At 38.3% G+C, this 21,966-nt stretch overlaps 1 protein-coding gene and 1 non-coding gene across 2 annotated transcripts in view; one reads left to right on the plus strand and one right to left on the minus strand.

The window, feature by feature from the left end:
• CCDC162P (coiled-coil domain containing 162) overlaps window positions 1-21,966 on the plus strand; it is a 108,287-nt gene that overhangs the window by 26,577 nt on the left and 59,744 nt on the right. Inside the window, 3 exon segments of the mRNA XM_078370895.1 lie at window positions 4,420-4,573; window positions 5,989-6,146; window positions 12,082-12,262. Of these exon segments, the coding sequence (XP_078227021.1) occupies window positions 4,420-4,573; window positions 5,989-6,146; window positions 12,082-12,262 (493 nt within the window).
• On the minus strand, window positions 303-409 carry LOC118153233 (U6 spliceosomal RNA). Its single transcript, XR_004742490.2, has one exon. It is a non-coding gene; the product is annotated as a U6 spliceosomal RNA (small nuclear RNA).

Consider the following 21,966-nt stretch of genomic DNA (forward strand, 5'->3'; position numbering starts at 1 on the left):
TGTTTTTTTCTTGTAGATCTGTTTTAGTTCTTTGTAAGTTCTGGATATCAGCCCTTTGTCAGATGGGTAAACTGCAAAAATTTTTTCCCATTCTGTTAGTTGCCGATTCACTCTAATGACTGTTTCTTTTGCCCTACAGAAGCTGTGGAGTTTGATTAGGTCCCATTTGTCTATTTTGGCTTTTGTTGCCAATGCTTTTGGTGTTTTGGTCATGAAGTCCTTGCCTACCCCTATGTCCTGAATGGTTTTGCCTAGATTTTCTTCTAGGGTTTTTATGGTGTAAGGTCTTATGTTTAAGTCTTAAAAATATGGAACGCTTCATGAATTTGTGTGTCATCCTTGTTCAGGGGCCATGCTAATCTTCTCTGTATCATTCCAATTTTAGTATATGTGCTGCCCAAGTGAGCACAACTTTTTCTTATGAATGATCTAATCTGCTTTTAATCCCATCCAGTCAGTTTTTCATTTCAGGTATTGTATTTTTCATTTCTAGAATTTCCCATTTGATTTGTTTTGATATTTTCCATTTCTTTCCTTATTATGTTCACATTTTCTTTTCTTATTTTTATTTATTTATTTATTTATTTATTTTTGAGACAGAGTCTCACTCTGTTGCCCAGGCTGGAGTGCAAGTGCTCGATTTCAGCTCACTGCAATCTCTGCCTCCTGGGTTCAAGTGATTCTCATGCTTTGGCCTCCCAAGTTTGGATTACAGACACACACCACCACACTCGGCTAAGTTTTGTATTTTTAGCAAAGACAGAGTTTCACTATGTTGGCTAGGCTCATCTCGAATTCCTGGCCTCAAGTGATCCTTCCACCTCAGCTTCCCAAAGTGCTGGGATCACAGGCATGAGCCACTGTGATCAGCCTATGTTCACATTTTCCTTTCAGTCCTTGAACATGCTAAGCATATTTATAATAGTTCTTTAAAAATTCTTTTTTGTAACTTTCATCACCTCTGTCATTCTGGGCCTGTTTCTCATCCCTAATTTTTCTTTTGTTTTTGGATCATACTTTCCTCTTTCTTTGCATATCTAGTAATTTTTTACTGAATGCTGAAAATTGTCAATTTTTCATTATTAAGTACAGATTTTTTGTATTATTTAGAGGTTGTTGGACTTTATTCTGGTAGGCAGTTAAGTTACTTACAGATCAGCTTAATTCTTTCAAGGCTTAAGGATTGTTGGAGCAGGTTTAGAATAATCATTTCTCTAGGCATAGTTTATCCTTTTACTAAAGCTTTTGATGCCTCTACCAAATGTCCCAGATATTCAATGAAAAGCCCTCACTCTAGCTGGTTGGACTTGAACATCTCTCAGCCTCATATGAACTCAGAACTGTTCAGTTTACAATTCCCTAGTCAGTTAATTTTTGGACAGTTTCCTGGAGTTTCACCACCTTCTACATGCATGGCTTAGTATTCAGCAACAGACTGAAAGGGTTCTCAGTGCAGAGTTCTAGAATCCTTTCTTTGCATAGCTTCCTTCTCTCCTGTAAACTTCAGCTGACTCAATTTCCCAAATTTCAGTGTCTCTTTCCTTAACTCAGAGAGATCATCTACTCTGCTTATGATTCCCTTTCTTGCTCCATGGCTTAGAAACTGCCTTCAGGTAGGAAACCAAGGTGATTGCAGGGCCTACATGATTTGTTTCCTTCTCTCAGGGACCAGAGCCCTGCATTGCCTGTTGTCCAATGTCAGAAAACAGTTGCCTTGTATATTGTGTCCAATTTTCTAGTCGTTTATTATAGAAGGGTTAGTCTAGTTCTGGTAATTCCATCATAGCCAGTATTATATTTATTATCAGAAAGAAAATCTTTAAAAGAATTAATGATTTTTAAGTATAAATAAAATTTCTGATCTGAGGTTATAAGCTATAATCTTACTTGTAATGTACTCTGTATTTTTGACTCATAACTTCAGTTTTTAATTAAAAAATTTTAGGCTAAGCTTTAGATAACTTGACAGACTTTTATGTCACTGCTAAAATTGTGTGGTAAATGAGAAATTAGCTTAAATCTATTTACTTGGCAACAGATCGTAACAACTTAGAAATGTCTACTCATGTTATTTAAATTTGAATATATCTTGAGCTAGATTTCTGTGTGTTTTTTGAGATGGAGTTTTACTTTTGTTGCCCAGGCTGGAGTGCAATGGTGCAATCTCAGCTCACTGCAATCTCTGACTCCAGGGTTCAAGTGAGTCTCCTGCCTCAGCCTCCCAAGTAGCTGGTATTATAGGCACCTGCCACTATGCCCAGCTAATTTTTGTATTTTTAGTAGAGATGGGGTTTCACTATGTTGGCCAGGCTGGTCTCTAACTCTTGATCTCAGGTGATCCACCCGCCTTCGCCTCCCAAAATGCTTGGATTACAGGCATGAGCCACTGTGCCCAGCCGAGCCAGACTTCTTAATTTTATGGTCTTCATGTAGAAAAATACATCTTTCCAAAACAACCAGAGACTGATTTTCCTATTGTTAGTGTTCTTAAGACTTTATTCAGTCTTCCTTCGCTAAGTGCTTATTTTTCTTTTTGTTAAAGTATTACACAGAAAGAATTACCCAGCTGGTCCAGAGTAAATATTTACACATACTTAGGTGGAAGAGGTTTTGCCAACACAGTAAGATCATGGAGCAACTTATCCTCTTTACAAGGTAGGAAGTCTATGAACAGAATCTCTAGGCTATTTTTTAATATTGAAACAAAATGGCCAATAAGCTTGTCAGTTTTTTAAAAGTCACAGCTAAAGACAGAAAATAAACTAATGGATGTACCGTTTCACCTGTTCTCAATGGCAGAAGGTAATGGTAAAGGTAATCTACTTGTAAGAATGAGATTTGAAGGAAGTTTTGTATGAGAGGAAACACATTTTTCTTCATAGACTTGGCTTCCTCAGCTTTAGGTAAAAAGTTCAGAAGCTGACTCCACTTATAAGTATTCCTATGCACTGACTCTTTGCTTAGAGTCTGCCTCCTTCTAAATCCTAAGAATATGACCACTGCCCTTATAAGTCAAATTAAGAATATGAAAGAACTTTGGGATTCAAAGAGCCCCTTTATTTAGACCTAAAACAACATTACCCTATGCTTGTAAGCAAATGATGCAGAGCATAAGGCTTGCAAATAATCAAGTTCTATCTTTGTATCTCTCTTAAACAGAAACAAGTTGGCTACATTATGCAGGAGAACAATGATGTCCTTCAGAGAGCTGAAAGATTGTTGCTCGAGAAAACTTCCTCCTAACTTAGTGACACAGGAAGATCTTACTATTTACACAAAGTGGTTAGTGCGCCACCTGCACTCTCTCAGGATTGTGCACCACTGCCTGTAGGTATGTGAAACCCAGTGATGTGATGATGTGGTACCCTTCCAGGGATGATCAGTATATTGTTTTCTCATATCTGTCACTTAGTTTTAGATTGTCACTGTTTCAGGACTCTATCTGCCCTACAAATGACAGAAAAAATAATGGACCACTGGATTTCTTCTTTGAAACCTTAGACATCCTTTTCTTTTGAAGCTTTATTCATCTGAAATAATTAATTCAGCATTCTCAAAGATGTCTCTGTTGTACCGTTTCATATTTACTCTGTAAGTTCTTGTCTTTATCATTTTGTTCAGGATTTATGCTCTCTGGTTTATATCCACTTTTTAAATATTAGGCAATGCTTAATGAGGGTCTAATATGTGCCAGGTACTTGTCCTAGGTATGCAGCAAAGATACAGCTTTTGCTAAAAGTAACTGGGTCCTAAGCTGGTAGGAGATGGGTAGGTAAATATTCAACTGAAATACAATGGGGTAAAAAAGAACAGGGTAAAGAGAGTCACAGAGAGGCCGTAAGTCAGGCTAGAGGTATCAGAGAGGAGAAGCATGATCACATTTCCATTTCAGAAAGATTTTCTACCCATATCTTTTCCTACTTCTCTCTGCCTTAGCTCAGAGACGCCACCATCCATGGAATTGCCCAAATCAGAAACCTGGGCATCATCCTGGCTTCATCCTTTCCCCATACCACAGAAAGTACCCCATAAAGTCATGATGGGCTTTACCTCTGATACATTTCTTATCCAGTCACATGGTGTTATAATGATCTGCTTGTAAGCCTGGATCTTCTAGTAAACCATGAGCTCGTTGAGGTTGTATCCTGTCTTATTCCTCTTTGTATCTCTAGCACCTCACACAGTGCCTTGTTCATTTTGGGTGCTTGATCAAAGTAGACCTGTCTGGAGGTTAAGGCCATTCAGAGTCAGTAACAGTACTAGGTCTCCCAGCTCCAAATGTAGCCCCTCATCATTGGGCAGGGGCTCCACCTCTGCTTCTCTTCTCTCCCAAAGCAAATGGTTGCTCCTGAATCTGAGCCTGGAAACTTCTGTGAGAACCGTGTTGATATTTGGCCTCTTGGTCTTGCCCTTCTATAGGCCCTCCAGTATTTGCCAATCTCCAAAGTGCTGAATGTAGCTGCCAACCAAGTCCTTGAAGTTGGTCAGGAAAATGAAAAGGTCTGTGTCATTGATATTGACCCTGACATTCAGGGTTCTTCATCTCCTGACTCTGTGGATACCAGCATTTTTGGTAAGAAATTAGTCTTCTTTCCCCTAGGGTAATGTGGAGCAAAGAAGATTATAATTTTAGACTTATGCTGGTTGTCCCATGATCTTGCTAAAAATTGTTCTATATACTTAAAGGTATATATAGAATGTAAATGTATACATTCTATATATATACACACATTATATATATATATACACACACACATAAGTATATATATATACATTCTATATATACTTTTTATATTCTTAATAAACAAGTCTTAATATCTTCTGATGGGAAAAAATAACAAACACTTTTTGAAATATGTTTCAATCTCTATCTTTATAATTAGCAAATTAAGAGTGAGAGAAAAAGACGCACTTGAAGTCAGCAGTACTGGGCTCTAGGCTTATTCCTGTCCTGCCTCCCTGTGGGCCTGCAATTCATCTCCTTGAGCCTCTATTTGGTCATCTCCATAATAAAGCTTTCAGAATCAGTGATCGCCAAGACTCCTTCCAGTTTTATTTATTTAATATTATTTTTTGAGACAGAGTCTCACTCTGTTGCCCAGGCTGGAGTACAGTGGTATGATCTCGGCTAATTATAACCTCCGCCTCCCAGGTTCAAGCAATTCTGCTGCCTCAGCTTCCGTAGCTGGGATTACAGGAGCGCACCACCATGTCCAGCTAATTTTTTGAATTTTTATCAGTGACAGGGTTTTGCCATGTTGGCCGGGCTGATCTCCAACTCCTGACCTCGTGATCTGCCCACCTTGGCTTCCCAAAGTGCTGGGATTACAGGCGTGAGCCACCATGCCCAGCCCTAATTTTCATATTAGGCAAATATAAAATAATTTCCTCATCTGAATGAAATTAATGCAGTTTTCCTGCCCTTACCTTGTGTTACAGATGACTAAGAAATCTGACAAGATTTCTACTACAAGTGACATTCTTGCTTGGATGCACAGTGTCCCTGCAGTGCCTGGGAGAGGCAGCCCCTGGCTGTGGGGCATCTGAGAAGGCTTCTTGAAGGAGGGGAGTGCAAACTGGGCCCTTAGAGATAAGGCGGAGTCAGCCAGGTGAAAGCAGCTGAAGTTTTCACCTTCTTCTAATTTGTTGGTTAAATTTACAAATAATATTCTTCATTTACCACAAAGGACTATAGGCAATTCTGTTCCAAGTCATTCCCAAAAAGGTCTGTTGGGTTTCTCCTGTAGGCTGTGAGATGGCAAGGAGTCCTTGCTGCCTCTTACCAAAGCCTAGCTCCAAGGATTTGTCAGATCCTCCTGGCCAGGTGGGTGCAGACTATAAATTGTGGCAGAAAATGTTGTGAAAGGAGCAGAATGGACATCCCATCAGTAGAGGAGCTCCTACTTCCAACGGTCTCAAAGGACTCTCCATTTTCTCTCCTTTATAGTATTCATTGGTCTTAGTGCTCTTGATTCTGGTTTTCTTCAGGGCCAATGAGAACAGAAGTTGCTTTTGTCCTGCCCCAACACACAACAGAAACAGGAGAACTGAAACCTCAGATGAAGCTCCTGCTCTCCCATTTCAGTATCCCGTATGACAGGGAAGAGCTAAGGGACTCTGCTAAGGAAATGGAACTTTTTTCCTTGGTATTTGATATATTCTTTCTTAATACAAATATAGGTGTTCATAAAGAAAGCACTGGTATTTGCCAAAAAGTTACACATTTTACTACCAACGATTGTTTCTAGAGTGATCATATAAAGTAGTAATAGGTGAAATTTCGATTAGCAGTTAGGAAGAACTTCCTCTGTAAAAGTAATGGGACCCTTGAATAGTGAACCCAGAGGATTGCAGGACTTGTTTTTCTGCAGAATTTTAAGCAAAAGTAGTGTACAGTTTATAGTAGATGACATAAAGTTTTGGCAAATTTGCATGGCAGACTTGTCAATTATACAAAGCCCTCCAGTTATCAAAATGTATTGCAATAGCTCTTCTTATTGACAAAATGCTTTATATTATTAGAGGGTACATTGTGCAGTGATGTTTAAAGTCATGCAGTCTTCCCTGCTATAACATGGTGTTGTACTTCCCGAAATAAAAAACAACTCATATTATCAAAAGTCATGTTAAAACTTGTTTCAAAGGGGCCAGGCATGGTAGCACATGTCTGCAATCACAGCATGTTGAGAGGCTGAAGCAGGGAATCACTTGAGCCCAGGAGTTCGAGACTAGCCCAGCCTGGGCAACATAGTGATATCCTGTCTCAAAAACAAACCAACAAACCAACAAATAAAACTTGTTTCAAAGGGAAAAATAGAACTATACTATAGATAGATAGCTTCAGATGTTTTTATTATATTTTAAGTCCTGGGGTACATGTGCACATCTTGCAGGATTGTTGCATAGGCACACACATGCCATGGTGGTTTGCTGCCTCCATCCCCCATCACCTACATCAGGCATTTCTTCCAGTGTCATCCCTCCCTAACATCCCCACCCCCACTATCCCTCTCTTAGCCACCCAACCCCCCAACAGACTCCAGTGTGTGATATTCCTCTCCCTGTGTCCGTGTGTTCTCATTGTTCAACACCCACCTGTGAGTGAGAACATGTGGTGTTTGGTTTTCTGTTCTTGTGTTACTTTGCTGAGAATGATGGTTTCCAGATTCATCCATGTCCCTACAAAGGACATGAACTCATCTTTTTTTAGGCTGCATAGTATCCCATGGTGTATATGTGCCACATTTTCTTTATCCAGTCTATCATTGATGGGCATTTGGGTTGGTTTCAGGTCTTTGCTATTGTAAACAGTCCAGCAATAAACATATGTGTGCATGTGTCTTTATAATAAATGATTTATAATCCTTTGGGTATATATCTAGTAATAAGATTGCTGGATCAAATGGTATTTCTATTTCTAGATCCCTGAGAAATTGCCACACTGTCTTCCACAATGGTTGAACTAATTTACACTCCCACCAACAGTATAAAAATCTTCCTGTTTCTCCACATCCTCTCCAGCATCTGTTGTCTCCAGATTTTTTAGTGATCACCATTCTAACTGGTGTGAGATGGTATCTCAATGTCGTTTTGATTTGCATTTCTCTAATGACCAGTGAGGATACGCATTTTTTCCTATGTTTGTTGGCCACATAAATGTCTTCTTTTGAAAAGCGTCTGTTCATATCCTTTGCCCACTTTTTGATGGGGTTGTTTTTTTCTTGTAAAAAACTGTTTATTTTTCTTGTAAATCTGTTTTGCTTCTTTGTAGATTCTGGATATTAGCCCTTTGTCAGATGGGTAGCTTGCAAAAATTTTTCCCCATTCTGTTGGTTGCTGGTTCACTCTAATGATAGTTTATTTTGGTGTGCAGAAGCTGTGGAGTTTAATTAAATCCCATTTGTCTATTTTGGCTTTTTTTGTCATTGCTTTTAGTGTTTTAATCATGAAGTCCTTTCCTATGTCTATGTCTTGAATGGTATTGCCTAGGTTTTCTTCTAGGATCTTTATGGTGTTAGGTCTTATGCTTAAATCTTTAATCTATCTGGAGTTAATTTTTGTGTAAGCTGTAAGGAAGGGGTCCAGTTTCAGCTTTCTGCACATGGCTAGCCAGTTTTCCCAATACTATTTATTAAACAGGAAATCCTTTCCCCATTGCTTGTTTTAGTCAGGTTTGTCAAAGATCAGATGGTTGTAGATGTGTGGTGTTACTTCTGAGGCCTCTGTTTTGTTCCATTGGTCTATATCTCTGTTTTGGTACCGGTACCATGCTGCTTTGATTACTGAAACCTTGTAGTATAGTTTGAAGTCAGGTAGCATGATTCCTCCAGCTTTGTTCTTTTTACTTAGGATTGTCTTGGCTATGCGGGCTCTGTTTTGGTTCCATATAAAGTTTAAGGTGGTTTTTTACAGTTCTGTGAAGAAGATCAATGGTAGCTTGATGGGGATAGCATTGAATCTATAAATTACTTTGGGCAGTATGGCCATTTTCATGATATTGATTCTTCCTAACCATGAACATGGAATGTTTCTCCATCTGTTTGTGTCTTCTCTTATTTCATTGAGCAGTGGTTTGTAGTTCTCCTTGAAGAGGTCCTTTACATCCCTTGTAAGTTGTATTCTTAGGTATTTTATTCTCTTTGTGGCAATTGTGAATGGGAGTTTGCTCATGAGTTGGCTCTCTATTTGTCTGTTATTGGTGTACAAGAATGCTTGTGATTTTTGCACATTGATTTTGTATCCTGAGAGTTTGCTGCAGTTGCTTATCATCTTAAGGAGATTTGGGACTGAGACAATGGGGTCTTCTACATATACAATCATGTCATCTGCAAATAAAGCAAGGAGAACAAAGACACAATGTACCAGAATCTCTGGGACACATTTAAAGCAGTGTCTAGAGGGAAATTTATAGCAGTAAATACCCATATGAGAAGTGATGAAAGATCTAAAATTGACACCCTAAGCTTCAGATTAAAAAAAATTTTTTTGAGATGGGGTCTCGCTCTGTCACCCAGGCTGGAGTACATTGGTGCAATCTTGGCTCACTGGAACCTCCGCCTCCTGGGTGCAAGTGATTCTCCTGCCTCAGCCACACCTGGCTAATTTTTGTATCTTTGGTAGAGCTGGCTTTGCCATATTGGCCAGGCTGGTCTTGAACTCTGGCCTCAGGTGATCCACCTGCTTTGGCTTCCCAAAGTGCTGGGATTACTGGGATGAGCCACCATACCTGGCCAAGCTTCAGATTTATAATAGCAAAAGTTTCAATAATAAAGATTTTATAGCTCTAGCTCTATATTATTTGGAGTATATATATTTGCTAGGTAAAAATAAGAAATTGATAGATTAAAAAAACCCAAAAACAAAATAAATTAAAAATTAAGAAATTGATGGATCCAAACAGGTAAAAATAAGATCTGAATGGTTTTGAATGTTCTTCAAGTAAGAAGTAAGCCACCGTCTGTGCTATCACTGTTTACTTGACTTTGAAATTTCACTTGCATTCATATTTGTTCCAGCATATACCAAAATTGTGTGTGTGTGTGTGTGTGTGTGTGTGTGTGTGTGTGTGCGTGCATGTGCACGCATTTGAGGCAGAGTCTTGCTCTGTTACCTAGGCTGGAGTATAGTGGCTCGATCTCGGCTCACGGCAACCTCTGCCTCCCATGTTCAAGCAATTCTCCTGCCTCAGCCTCCCAAGTAGCTGGGATTACAGGCACATGCCACCACATTCAGCTAATTTTTGTATTTTTAGTAGAGACAGGGTTTCACCATGTTGGCCAGTTTGGTCTTGAACTCCTGACCTCAAGTGATCTACCTGCCTTGGCCTCCCAGAGTGCTGGGATTACAGGTGTGAGCCACTGCACCTGGCCCAGGATGATTTTTATTAGTATGTAACACAGCCTCTTAAAGATCACTGAAATCAGTGGTATCACATGTCCTCTTGTTTCCTTGAAGGTGATGATATTTAGCTTTTGCCTTTCTTTTCATGCCACCAGCAGCACTGTCTCCAGTAGAGTGTTTCTGTGGGAGTGTCCTCACCCTAATTATATCAAAAATTATGATAGGCAAAACACGGAATCAGAATATAATGCTGTTTAAGTAGAACCAAAATAAATAAAAGTTAATTATAGCCCAGGAGACTATTATTAATGATAAACAGGAGAAAATGAGTCTGGTGGAGCACTCCAATAAAACCACATTGTTCCCAAAGAATAGCTTGTCTCCTTTTTATGGTGATGATTTCCACTTTCAATTTTCTTATAACTGTATTATGTGAAATACTAATCGTGTTACAAGATAACTAATCACACTACACCAAGTTTTTTGCATAGGAAGAACTTCTATGTTTAGGTGCTGTTTATTCTGATATTCTAATGCCTGAGAGCAGGGTCAACAAATGACAGCCCTCACCTCTTTTTTTAAGATAAAGTTGTTTTGGAATACAGCAGTCTTAGGTTCATTCAGGCTACTCTAACAAAATACAGAGTGGCTTATAAACAACAGAAATTTATTTCTTACAGTTCTGGAGGCTGGAAAGTTCAAGATCAAGGTGGTTTGATGTCTGGCGAAGGCCCATTTTCTGGATCATAGGTGGTGCCTTCTTACTGTGTCCTCACGTGGTTGAAAGGCAAGAGCCTCTCAGGCTTCTATAAAGGCACTGATTCTATTCGTGAAGACTTCACCTTCATGACCCAATAACCTCCCCAAATTCCCATCTTCTAATACCATTGCCTTGGGGTTAGGATTTCAACACATGAATTTTGTGGAGACACAAACATTCAGACCGTAGCAACAGCCATGCCTATTCATATATGTATTGTCTATGGGTGCTTTCATACTATAACAACAGACTTGAGTATTTGTGACAGCGACCTTATGGTCTGTAAAGGCTAAAATATCTACTGTCTGGCCCTTTAAGAAATTGCCAACCCAGTCATAGACCAGCACACTCTCTCGCTGAACTTCCTGCAGTGATGGATGTGTTCTGCCTTTGCGCCATCCCATGTTAACCACTGGTCACATACACTAATAGTTATTTGAGCACTTGGAATGCAGTTAGCACAACTGAAAAACTAGATTTCAAACTTTATTTTATTCTAATTAATTCATATTTCAATGTTAAACAGCCACATGTGGCTAAGGGCAGCAGCATTGAATAGCACAACCCCAGAGGTACCAGCATTAAGTGGAAGAAACTTCAGCTCTGTGACTCACAAATTTCACTAATTCCGGAAACCTTTTTTGAGGCCCAAGTATGTGTCAGCAGTGTGGTAGGTTCTTAGTGTGTGTGTACACGTACACACATGAGTGGTAAAATAACATAACAAAATTTACCATTTTAGCTGTTAAGTGTTTAGTTCAGTGGCGTTAAGTACATTCACATTGTTGTGTGGACATCACCATGTGTTGAGTTCTTGACATTCATAGTCTATGCCGTGAATGTGGCTCCCCATGTAGTGAGGAAATCCTGACACAACGTGGCAAGCACAGTGATGAAGGCACCACCACGGAGACCCACCCTTAAGGGAAGAAGGAATGTTCAGCATTTTGACAGTAGGAATTGATGTCATAGAAAGTACTTGTAGCCTTGGTCTGAAAGTAAGCTATGAAGGGAATAGGTTGAGATGCCTTAGAGAGTTTAACAGATTCTAACATCTGGACTCTTCTCTAGCTACATCCTTGTAAGGCCTCTGAAAGCAGGATTTATTTAATCCTTAGATATTCTCCAATAGTTTTATCAGGTGGTTGGAAAAAGTAAATGCATTTCCAAAGGTGGACAATTTACTTCTCACTTATATTTAGGTTCCAGTTCAAAATATATATAAATAAATACATTAATATATTTCCCATCTCTGGAGCAGACATTCAGAATAAGTAATATGCACAATTATGGTAATGAGCTGACTGAGAACATGCCCCACACAGGTATGCTATTTAAGGTCCTATCGCTATCACAGAATTGTATTTTATAAATTAATTTGATTCTAAGGCTATTTCAAAGACAATCAGTAGCTGTTTTTGAAATTGCCCACTCTCTGAGACTTTTTTCCTGGGTTTCACTTCTCTCTTCATCCTGTTTAGGATTCCCCAAAATTTCAAAACATCTTCATGGAGCAACAGAGAATGCAAATATTTCTAGACTATGAAGCTGCAATGGCTAAAGCAGATAATTTGGGTTTGGCAGGACTCAGTATGACCCTGAAAAAGAGAGTCAACTGGATTTCCTTCATAAAGGTGAAGAGACTCGTGGTGATAGTCATCTGTCAGTGATGTCAGCAGTGTCACAGTGCCGTCTAAGCAGGTCAGGCAACCTGGCAGCAGCAGGTTTATGTGGTCCCTGTTGTCCCCTCTCCTTAGTGCCCTCAGCAAACTGTCCTCTTCAACTAGGGGAGATGCTTCCCTGTCCTCGGGGGAGGCAACTCAGAGAACCTGGCTTTGTGAGCCACAGTCTCCCAGCTCTTTGCCTGCCTTGGCTCTATGTTGAAGTTCGCTATGCTGATCTGCCTTCTCTGAAGGTTCTCCAGATGCCTGTACGCCACTCTAATGGGCCCAAACTCCTTGCTTATTACTAATGATCTCAGATACTTGGCAAGAACTAAGCTTAATATCCAAGGGTGTAATTGACTTGGTAAATCCAACTGTTGAGTGAAAAACTATTTATACATATTTTATGTCAGGTATGGCCCTTCGTGCTGAAGATAACACAATTCACAAACAATATGCAAGTAAGCAAACTAAATAAGATTGTTTTAGGTGGTGCTAAGTATGATCAGTTCTCATTATTTGGGGTGGTTGTGTTCTAGAAAGTCATCATGAACACTGAGTGAGCAAACATGGAATCGTCACCCCTAGAGGACATAGGGTTTGTTCCTGTGAACCTCTTGTCTGAACACTTATCAATACATAACTGTTTTACATGTGTTTCTGTTTAAAGACATCTTATTTAGAATATATTGTTGATTTATTAACATTGAACTAATGACTAACAGCACTATAAATTCATGCCTGAATGAACCTTATCTAACACATATATATTTTCCAAAAGGCACAGAACAGTCTTCTTAGGCTTAGGAGCATTAGACATTACTTTGGCGCTACACATGGGGACCATTTTCAACAGTCAAATTACCACCAAAAAGCACAAAAATGTGAATAATGTTGTTCTAATGGACCATGAAAAGGATCCTTGTTTGTAATATGCGAGCAGAAACAAGAAGGCCGAGTGTTGCCTTGTTCAAACTTAGTTGGGAGTATGCCCACTAGGTAACTGAAATTTTCACCTGCACACACCTATGAGTGACTACGAAAGCTCTACTAGTATTGAGTTTTGGGTCACAAAAAATGTTGGATAGTAGGCAAAATCACAAATGTGGAATCCACAAACAACAGGGATTGATTGTATTATGAAGAAAAGGGAAATCTTGTATGATTGTTTTAGTCTATTCAGGCTGCTTTAACAAAATACCATAAACTGGGTAGTTTATAAATAACAGAAATACATTTCTCACAGTTCTAGAGGCTGGGAAGTCCAAGATTAGGGGGCCAGCATGGTCAAGTTCTGAAGGGTCCTCTTCCAGGTTACAGACTTCTGACTTTTCCCTGTGTCCTAACATGGTGGAAGAAGAAAACCAAGCTCGTTCAGGTGTGGTGGCTCATGCCTATAATCCCAGCACTTTGGGAGGCCAATGTGGGCGGATCATGAAGTTAGGAGATTGAGACCATCCTGGCCAACGTGGTGAAACCCTGTCTCTACTAACATACAAAAATTAGCCAGGCATGGTGGCACATGCCTGTAGTCCCAGCTACTTGGGAGGCTGAGGCGGGGAATCACTTGAACCTGGGAGGTGGAGGTTGCAGGGAACCGAGATTGCACCACTGCACTCCAGCATGGCAATACAGTGAGACTTCATCTCAAAAAAAGAAAAAAATCAAGATCTCTCAGGCCTCTTTTGTAAGGGCGTGAATACTGTTCATGAGAACTCTACCATCATGATCTCATCACATCCCCAAATTCTATTACTAATGCCATCACCTTGGGGGTTAGGTTTCAACATTTAAATTTTAGAGGAACACATTCAGATCATAGCAATGAATAAAGATAGACTGAGACAAATCAAATATCACTCCTAGGTCCATCTAGTGCTTGAGGAACACGGTAGTCCATGTAAGGGAAGCCTGACTTTCTGTTTCAGATTGTTACACTTGACATTAAGTATAGATATCAAAGGAGTAGTTGGATATAATAGACTGGAATTTAGGGCTGAGATATAAATTTGAGTGTTAATGGTATTTACAGCAACAGAACTGATTTTTGAAATACAGTTTATTAATATAAAAGATTTTTTTTGAGATAGAGTCTTGCTTTGTCACCCAGGCTGGAGTGCAGTGGCACAATCTCAGCTCACTGCAACCTCTGCCTACCAGGCTCAAGTGATTCTCCTGCTTCAGCCTTCTAAGTAGCTGGCACTACAGGTGTGGGCCACCACCCCAGCTAATTTTTGTATTTTTTTTGGTAGAGACAGAGCTTCACCATGTTGGCCAGGATAGTCTCCGTCTCCTGACCTTGTGATCTGCCCACCTCGGCCTCCCAAAGTGTTGGGATTACAGGCGTGAGCCACTGCTCCCGGCCATGAAAGCTGTTTTAAATGTGGAGTCACAAGGAGTCTATGGGTGAACTTCTCTTGTCCTGTAAATAAAGTGCAATGACTAACTCTGATGGATTTTGGTCCCTGCTGCTTGTGGTTGGTATAGTGTCATCCCAGATGAATCTACTGCATCTCATAGGCAAGGCATTAACAGGAACTGGTGCTTCTGTCTCCTTCAGTGAATTCGTGAACCCATGAAGACCCTTTCCAAAACCTCACTAGTCCTAGCCAATCTAGCAGCCATGGCCAGATACCATTTCAGAAGGTCCTTGAATCTGTTTGCTTGCAACTTTTATTGAGAATCATCATGTTATGTTGTAACTTTATGTGAACATGTTTGTCCACTAGATCAAGCCAAAATATGATCCGTGGCAAAAGAAGCTTTTGACTAAATTAAAAGAATGGAGAAGAACAGATGTGTTATTGTAAACTTCCAGGCAGTTTTTCAAGGTGAGAAAATACCAAATTTCCTTGTAGATAAGATTTTTGCTAAAATCATTCTCAAAATATGGAATTTTGTTTCCCTTTTTAAAAATGTTGTCTTGGATTCACTGTGTCTGTTTTATTTGATCGATCCTTCCTTCCTTCCTTCCTTCCTTCCTTCCTTCCTTCCTTCCTTCCTTCCTTCCTTCCTTCCTTCCTTCCTTCTTTCCTCTCTTCTTTCAACAGAGTCTCTTTCTGTCACCCAGGCTGGAGTGCAGTGGTGTGATCTTGGCTCACTGCAACCGCCACCTCCTGGGCTCAAATGATTCTCCTGTCTCATCCTTCCTAGTAGCTAGGATTACAGGCATAGGCCACGATGCCCAGCTAATATTTGTAAATTTTTAGTAGAGGTGGGATTTTACCATGTTGGCCAGGCTGGTCTCGAACTCCTGACCTCAAGTGATCCTCTCACCTTGGCCTCCCAAAGTGTTGGGATTACAGGCATGAGCTACCATGCCAGGCCTTATTTGAAACGTTCTAATCTAATTTCCACACTTTAAAAATCCTGTTAGCTCTCAGTAGAGAATAAAAAATTGTCAAAAAGCTGGACTTTAGGGTCAGGCATGGTGACTCATTTCTAGTTTTATTCCATTGAGGTGTGAAAAGATACTTAGAATTCCAGCACTTTGGGGGGCCAAGGCAGGAGGATTGTTTGAGCCCAGGAGTTCAAGACCAGTGTAGGCAATAAAAAAATACCCTGTCTCTACAAATTCTTTTTTTAAAAAAATAGCCATGTGTGGTGACACACAGCTTTAGTCACAGTTACTTGGGAGGCTGAGATGGGAGGATTGCTTGAGCCCAGGAGGTCAAGGTTGCAGTGAGCCGTGATTGTGTCACTGCACTCTAGCCTGGGTAAGAGCATGAGACTCAGTCTGAAAACAACAACAACAACAACAACAAAAACCAAAAACAAAGCCCCCAAAATTGGATTTTAGTCCAGCTTTAACACGACCTCTCTGTGCGATATTGGTCTAGTAGTGCAACCTCCCTGAGCCTTAGTTTCTTCATCTGTGAAACAAAGTATTAAACCAAATTATCTTTTAAAATATTTTCATTGACAAAAATTGTACATAATTATGGGGTACAGAGTGATATTTCGTTACATACAATTTATAATTATCAAATCAAGGTAATTAGCATATCTATCTTCTCAAACATTTATTAGTTCTTTGCCCTGGGAACATTCAAAACCCCTTTTCTAACTATTTGAAAATATACAATAAATTATTGTTCGCTACAGTCACCTTACAGTGCTATGGAACACAAGAACTTATTTTTCCTATCTACTGATAATTTTGTATCCTTTAAATAATCTCTCCCTATTCCACCTACACCCTTCCCAGCCTTAATAATCGCTATTCTACTTTCTACTTCTGAGATCAACTCTTTTAGCTTCTGAAAATGAGTAAGAACATGTGGAGAACATGAGTAAGAACATGTTTTTATCTTTCTGTGCCTGGCTTATTTCACTTAACATAAAGTGCTCTAAGTTCATTAATGTTGTTGCAAATGACAGGATCTCATCCTTTTTATGGCCAAATAGTATTCCATTGGGTATATATAACACATTTTCTTTATCCATTCATCTGTTAGTGGATTTTTATATTGGTTATTGTGACTAGGGCTGCAATAAACATGGAAGTACAGATATCTGCTCAATATACTGATTTCCTTTTTTTTGGATTTATACCCCATAGTGAGATTGCTGGATCATGTGGTAGATCTATTTATAGGTTTTTGAGGGACCTCCATACTTTTTCAATAATGGCTATGGTAATTTACAGTTCAACAGTATATACAAGTTTCCTTTTCTCTGCCTCCTTGCCAGAATTTGATTTTTTTTTGTCTTTTTGTTAATAGTCATTCTAACTGGAATGAGATTATATCACACTGGGGTTTTTTTATTTGCATTTGATGATTAATGATGTTGAGCATTTTTCATATACTTGTTGGTCATTTGAATGTCTTCTTTTGATAAATATCTATTTAGAATCATTTTCCCATTTTAAAATCAGATTACTTGTGTGTGTGTGTTTGTATGTGTTTAGTTTGATATAATCCCATTTGTCTATTTTTGCTTTTGTTGCCTATGTTTTGGAGATTATATCCATAAAATCTTTTCTTAGACTAATGTCCTGAAGTGTTTCTCCTTGTAGTTTCTTCTAGTAGTTTTATAGTTCAGAGTCTTATATTTAATCTTTAATCCATTTCGAGTTGATTTTTGTATATGGTGAGAAATAAGGGTTTCATTTTTTCTGCATATCCAGATATCCAGTTCATTCAGCACCATTTATTGAAGAGACTGTTCTTTCTGCAGTGTATGGTTTTGGTGCCTTTGTTAAAAATCAGTTGACTATAAATATGTGGATTTATTTCTGGGTTCTCTATTCTGTTTCATTGATCCATGTACCTGGTTTTATGACAGTACCATGCTGCTTTCTTACAGTATATTTATAGTATATTTTGAAGTCAGATAATGTGATGCTACCAGTTTTGTCCTTTTTAGTCAGGATTGCTTTGGTTGTTTGGGTCTTTTGTGGTTCTGTATACATTTTAGGATTATTTTTTCTATTTCTGTGAAGAATGTCAGTGGTATTTTTGATAGGGATTGTTTTGAATCTGTGGATTGATTTGAGTATGGTCATTTTTAGCAATATTAATTTTTTCAATCCATGAACATGGTATTTCTTTCAATTTTTTTGTGTCCTTTTGTTTCTTTCATTGGTACTTTTTAGTTCTTATTGTGGAGATCTTTCACCTGCTTGGTTAATTTTATTCCTATGTAATATTTTTCATAGCTATTGAAAAATGTAATTGCTTTCTTGGTTTCTTTCTAAGCTAGTTTGTTATTGGTGTATAGAAATGCTAATACTTTATGTATGTTGATTTTGTATCCTGCAATTTTACTGAATTCGTCTATCAGTTCTAAGAGTTTTTGGCAGAGTCCTTAGGTTTTTCTACTTATATGATCACATTGTCTGTAAAAAGACGATTTGGCTTCCTTTTTTTCCAATTTGGATGCCCTTTGTTTTTAAATTTTGCCTAATTGCTCTGGCTAGGACTTCTAATACAGTGTTAAATTGTAGTGGGGAAAGTAATCACCTTTATATTGTTCCAGCTATTAGAGGAAAAGTTGAAAACTTAGTTGTAAGTTTGTCATATGTGGACTTCATTATGCTGAGGCAAATTTCTTCTATGCCTAATGTGTTGAGAGTTTTTATCGTAAAAGGATATTGAATTTTATCAAATGCTTTTTCTGTCCCTATTGAAATGATCATGTGTTTTTGTTCCTCATTCTCTGTGTGATGCATCATGTTTATTGATTTGTATATACTGAATCACCCTTGCATCTCTGGGATAAATCTCACTCGATCATGGTGTATTAGTCTTTTTGATGCACTGTTGGATTTAGTTTACTACTGTTTTGTTGAAGATTTTTGCATCTATGTTCATCAGGAATATTAGCCTGTAGTTTTCTTTTTTTGTTATGTTCTTGTCTGGGTTTTGCATTAGGGTAATATTGGCCTTGTAGAATGAATTTGGAAGAATTCCCTCCTTTTCATGTTTTTGGAATAGTATAAGAAGAATACGTGTTAATTCTTTAAAAGTTTGGTAGAATCCAGCAGTGAAGTCAACCAGTTCTTGGCTTTTCTTTGTTGAGAGATTTTTTATTATTGATTCAGTCTTGTTCTTTGTTATTGGTCTGTTCAAGTTTTCTGCTTCTTCCTGGTTCAATCTTGATAGGTTGCATGTGTCCAGGAATTTCTCCATTTTCTCTAGGTTTTCTAATTTGTTGGCATATAGTTGTTTATGATAGTCTTTAATGATCCTTGTATTTCTGTGGTATGAGTTTTAATGTCTCCTCTTTCATTTTTAATTTGATTTATTTAGTTTTTTTTGTTGTTAGGTAGTCTAGCTAATGGTTTTTCAATTTTGTTTATCTTTTCTTTTTTTTTTTTTTGAAGTGGAGTTTCACTCTTGGTGCCCAGGCTGGAGTGCAATGGTGTGATCTTGGCTCACCTCAACCTCTGCCTCCTGGGTTCAAGCAATTCTCCTGCCTCAGCCCCCCAAGTAGCTGGAATTATAGGCATCCACCACCACACTCAGCTAATTTTGTGTTTTTAGTAGAAACAGGGTTTCTCCATGTTGGTCAGGCTGGTCTTGAACTCTCGGCCTCAGGTGATTCACCCACCTCAGCCCCTCAATGTGCTGGGATTACAGGCATGAGCCACCACACCTGGCCTGTTTACCTTTTTAGAAAACCAGCTTTTTATTTCATTGATCTTTTGTATTGTTTTTAGTTTTTAAATAATATATTTTTGTCCTGATCTTTATTATTAATTTTTTTTTACTTATATTGGATTTGGTTTGTCCTTGCTTCTTTAATTCCTTGAGGTACGACATTAGGTTGTTCATTTGAAAATTCACTACTTTTTGGTGTAGGTGTTTGTTGCTATAAACTTCCCTCTTATAATCCTTTTGCAGTATCCTATAGGTTTTGGTGTGTTGTGTTTCTTTTTTTTCTTTTTTTTTGAGATGGAGTCTTACTTCATTGCCCAGGCTGGAGTGCAGTGGCACAATGCCAGCTCACTGCAATCTTCACTTCTGGGTTCAAGTGATTCTTCTGCCTCAGTCTCATGAGTAGCTGGGGTTACAGGTGCCTGCCATCACACCTGGCTACATTTGTATTGTTAGTAGAGATGGGGTTTCACCATGTTGACCAGGCTGGTCTTGAATTCCCAACCTCGGGTGATCCGCCCGCCTTGGCCTCCCAAAGTGCTGGGATTACAGATGTGAGCCACTGCACCGGCCACTATATTGTATTTCCATTTTAATTAGTTTCAGTAAATTTTTAAAATTTGCTTTTTAATTTCTTTATTGATTCATTGGTCATTCCGGAGCGTGTTGTTTAACTTCCATCAGTTTGTGCTGTTCCCAAAGTTTCCCTTGTTATCGATTTTTAGTTTTATTCCATTGAGGTCTGAAAAGATACTTAAAAGAATTTTGATTTTTAAAAATTTTTTGAGGCTTGTTTTGTGGCCTAACATATGGTATGTCTTAGAGAATGTTCCATGTGCAGATGAGAAGAATGTGTATTCTTTGTCTGTTGGTTAAAATGTTCTGTAAATGTCTATTAGGTCCATTTGTCTATAGTGCAATTTAAGATTGATATTTCTTCATTTAATTTCAATCTAGATGATCTGCCCAGTGCTGAGTGTGGAGTGTTGAAGACATCAAGTATTACAATGTTAGAGTCTATCTCTCCCTTTAGATCTAACAATAATTGCTTAAAAATCTAGGTGCTCTGGGGTTAGGTGCATATATATTTATAATTACTATATACTCTTGCTGAATTGATCCCTTTATCATTATATAATGACATTTATATCTTTTTACAGTTTTTGACTTAAAATCTACTTTATCTGGTACAAGTATAGCTATACCTGCTCACATTTGGCCTCCATTTACATGGAATATTTTTTTCCATCCCTTTATTTTTAGTTTATGTGTCTTTACGGATGAAGTGAGTTTCTTGAAAGCAGCATATAGTTGGGTCTGTTAAAGAAATCAATTCAGACAGTCTATGTTTTTTAATTGGGGAATTTAAACTGTTTACAGCGAAGGTTATTGTTGATAGGTGAAGGCTTACCTCTGTCATTTTGTTAGTTGTTTTCTGATTGTTTTATATAGTCTTTGTTCCTTTCTTCTTTTTTATTGTTTATATTTGTAGTTTGGTGGTTTTCTGTAGCAAAAATATTTGATTTCTTTCTCTTTTTTATGTGTATTGGCTCTATCAGTGACTGGTAGTTATTGTCCTTTTACTTCCAGATGTAGGACTTCTGTATTTCTTGTGAGGCCAGTCTAGTGGTGAAAAATTCCCCATTTTCTCCTTCTCCAGGAAAAACTATTTTGCCTTCATTTCTGAAGGTTAACTTTGTTAGTAATAGTATTCTTGACTGGCATTTTTTCTTTTCTTTTAGCACTTTGAATGTATCATTATATTCTCTTCTGACCCATAAGATTTTGTCTGATGGAGATTTCATTATATGTGACTTGAGACTTTTCTCTTACTGTTTTTAGAATTTTCTCCTTTGTCTGTCTTTGACTTTTGACAGTTTAACTATAATGTTCCTCAGACAGGACTTTTAGGGTTGAATTTGGGAACTTTTGAGTTTACTAGATATGGTTATCCATGTCTCTCCCAAAACTTGCTAAGATTTCAATGATTATTTTATTATAGAAGTTTTTCTATGCCTTGTTCCAGCTCTTCTCCTTCTGGAATTCACAAATAAAATGAATATTGTTTACTTGATGGTGTCATATAAATCCTTTAAGTTTTCTTCACTTTTTTCTTTTTTGTCTGGCTGGATTATTTCAAAAGACCTTCAAGTTCAGAAACTTTTTCTTTTGTTTGATCTAGTCTATTGTTGAATTTCTCAATTGTATTTCTTATGTTATTTACTGAATTCTTTAACTCCAAGATTTCTGTTTGGGTTTTTTAAATGACATTCATCTCTGTTGAATTTCTTATTTATTTATTTGTTTGTTTTTGAGACAGTGTCTTGCTTTGTCACTTAGGTTGCAGTGTAGTGGTACAATCAGAGCTCTCACTACATTCTTGAACTTCTGGCCTCAAATGATCCTCCCACCTCAGCCTCCCAAGTATCTGGGACTACAGGCATGCACTACCACACCTAGCTAATTTTAAAACTTTTTAGCAGCAACGAGATCTCGTTGTGTTGCCCAGGCTGGTCTTGAACACCTGGGCTCAAGCAGTCCTCCTACTTCAGCCTCCCAAAGTGCTGGGATTACAGGTATAAACTACCATGCCTGGCCA

Source organism: Callithrix jacchus, chromosome 4, assembly GCF_049354715.1.
Source record: "Callithrix jacchus isolate 240 chromosome 4, calJac240_pri, whole genome shotgun sequence".
NCBI lineage: Eukaryota > Metazoa > Chordata > Mammalia > Primates > Cebidae > Callithrix > Callithrix jacchus.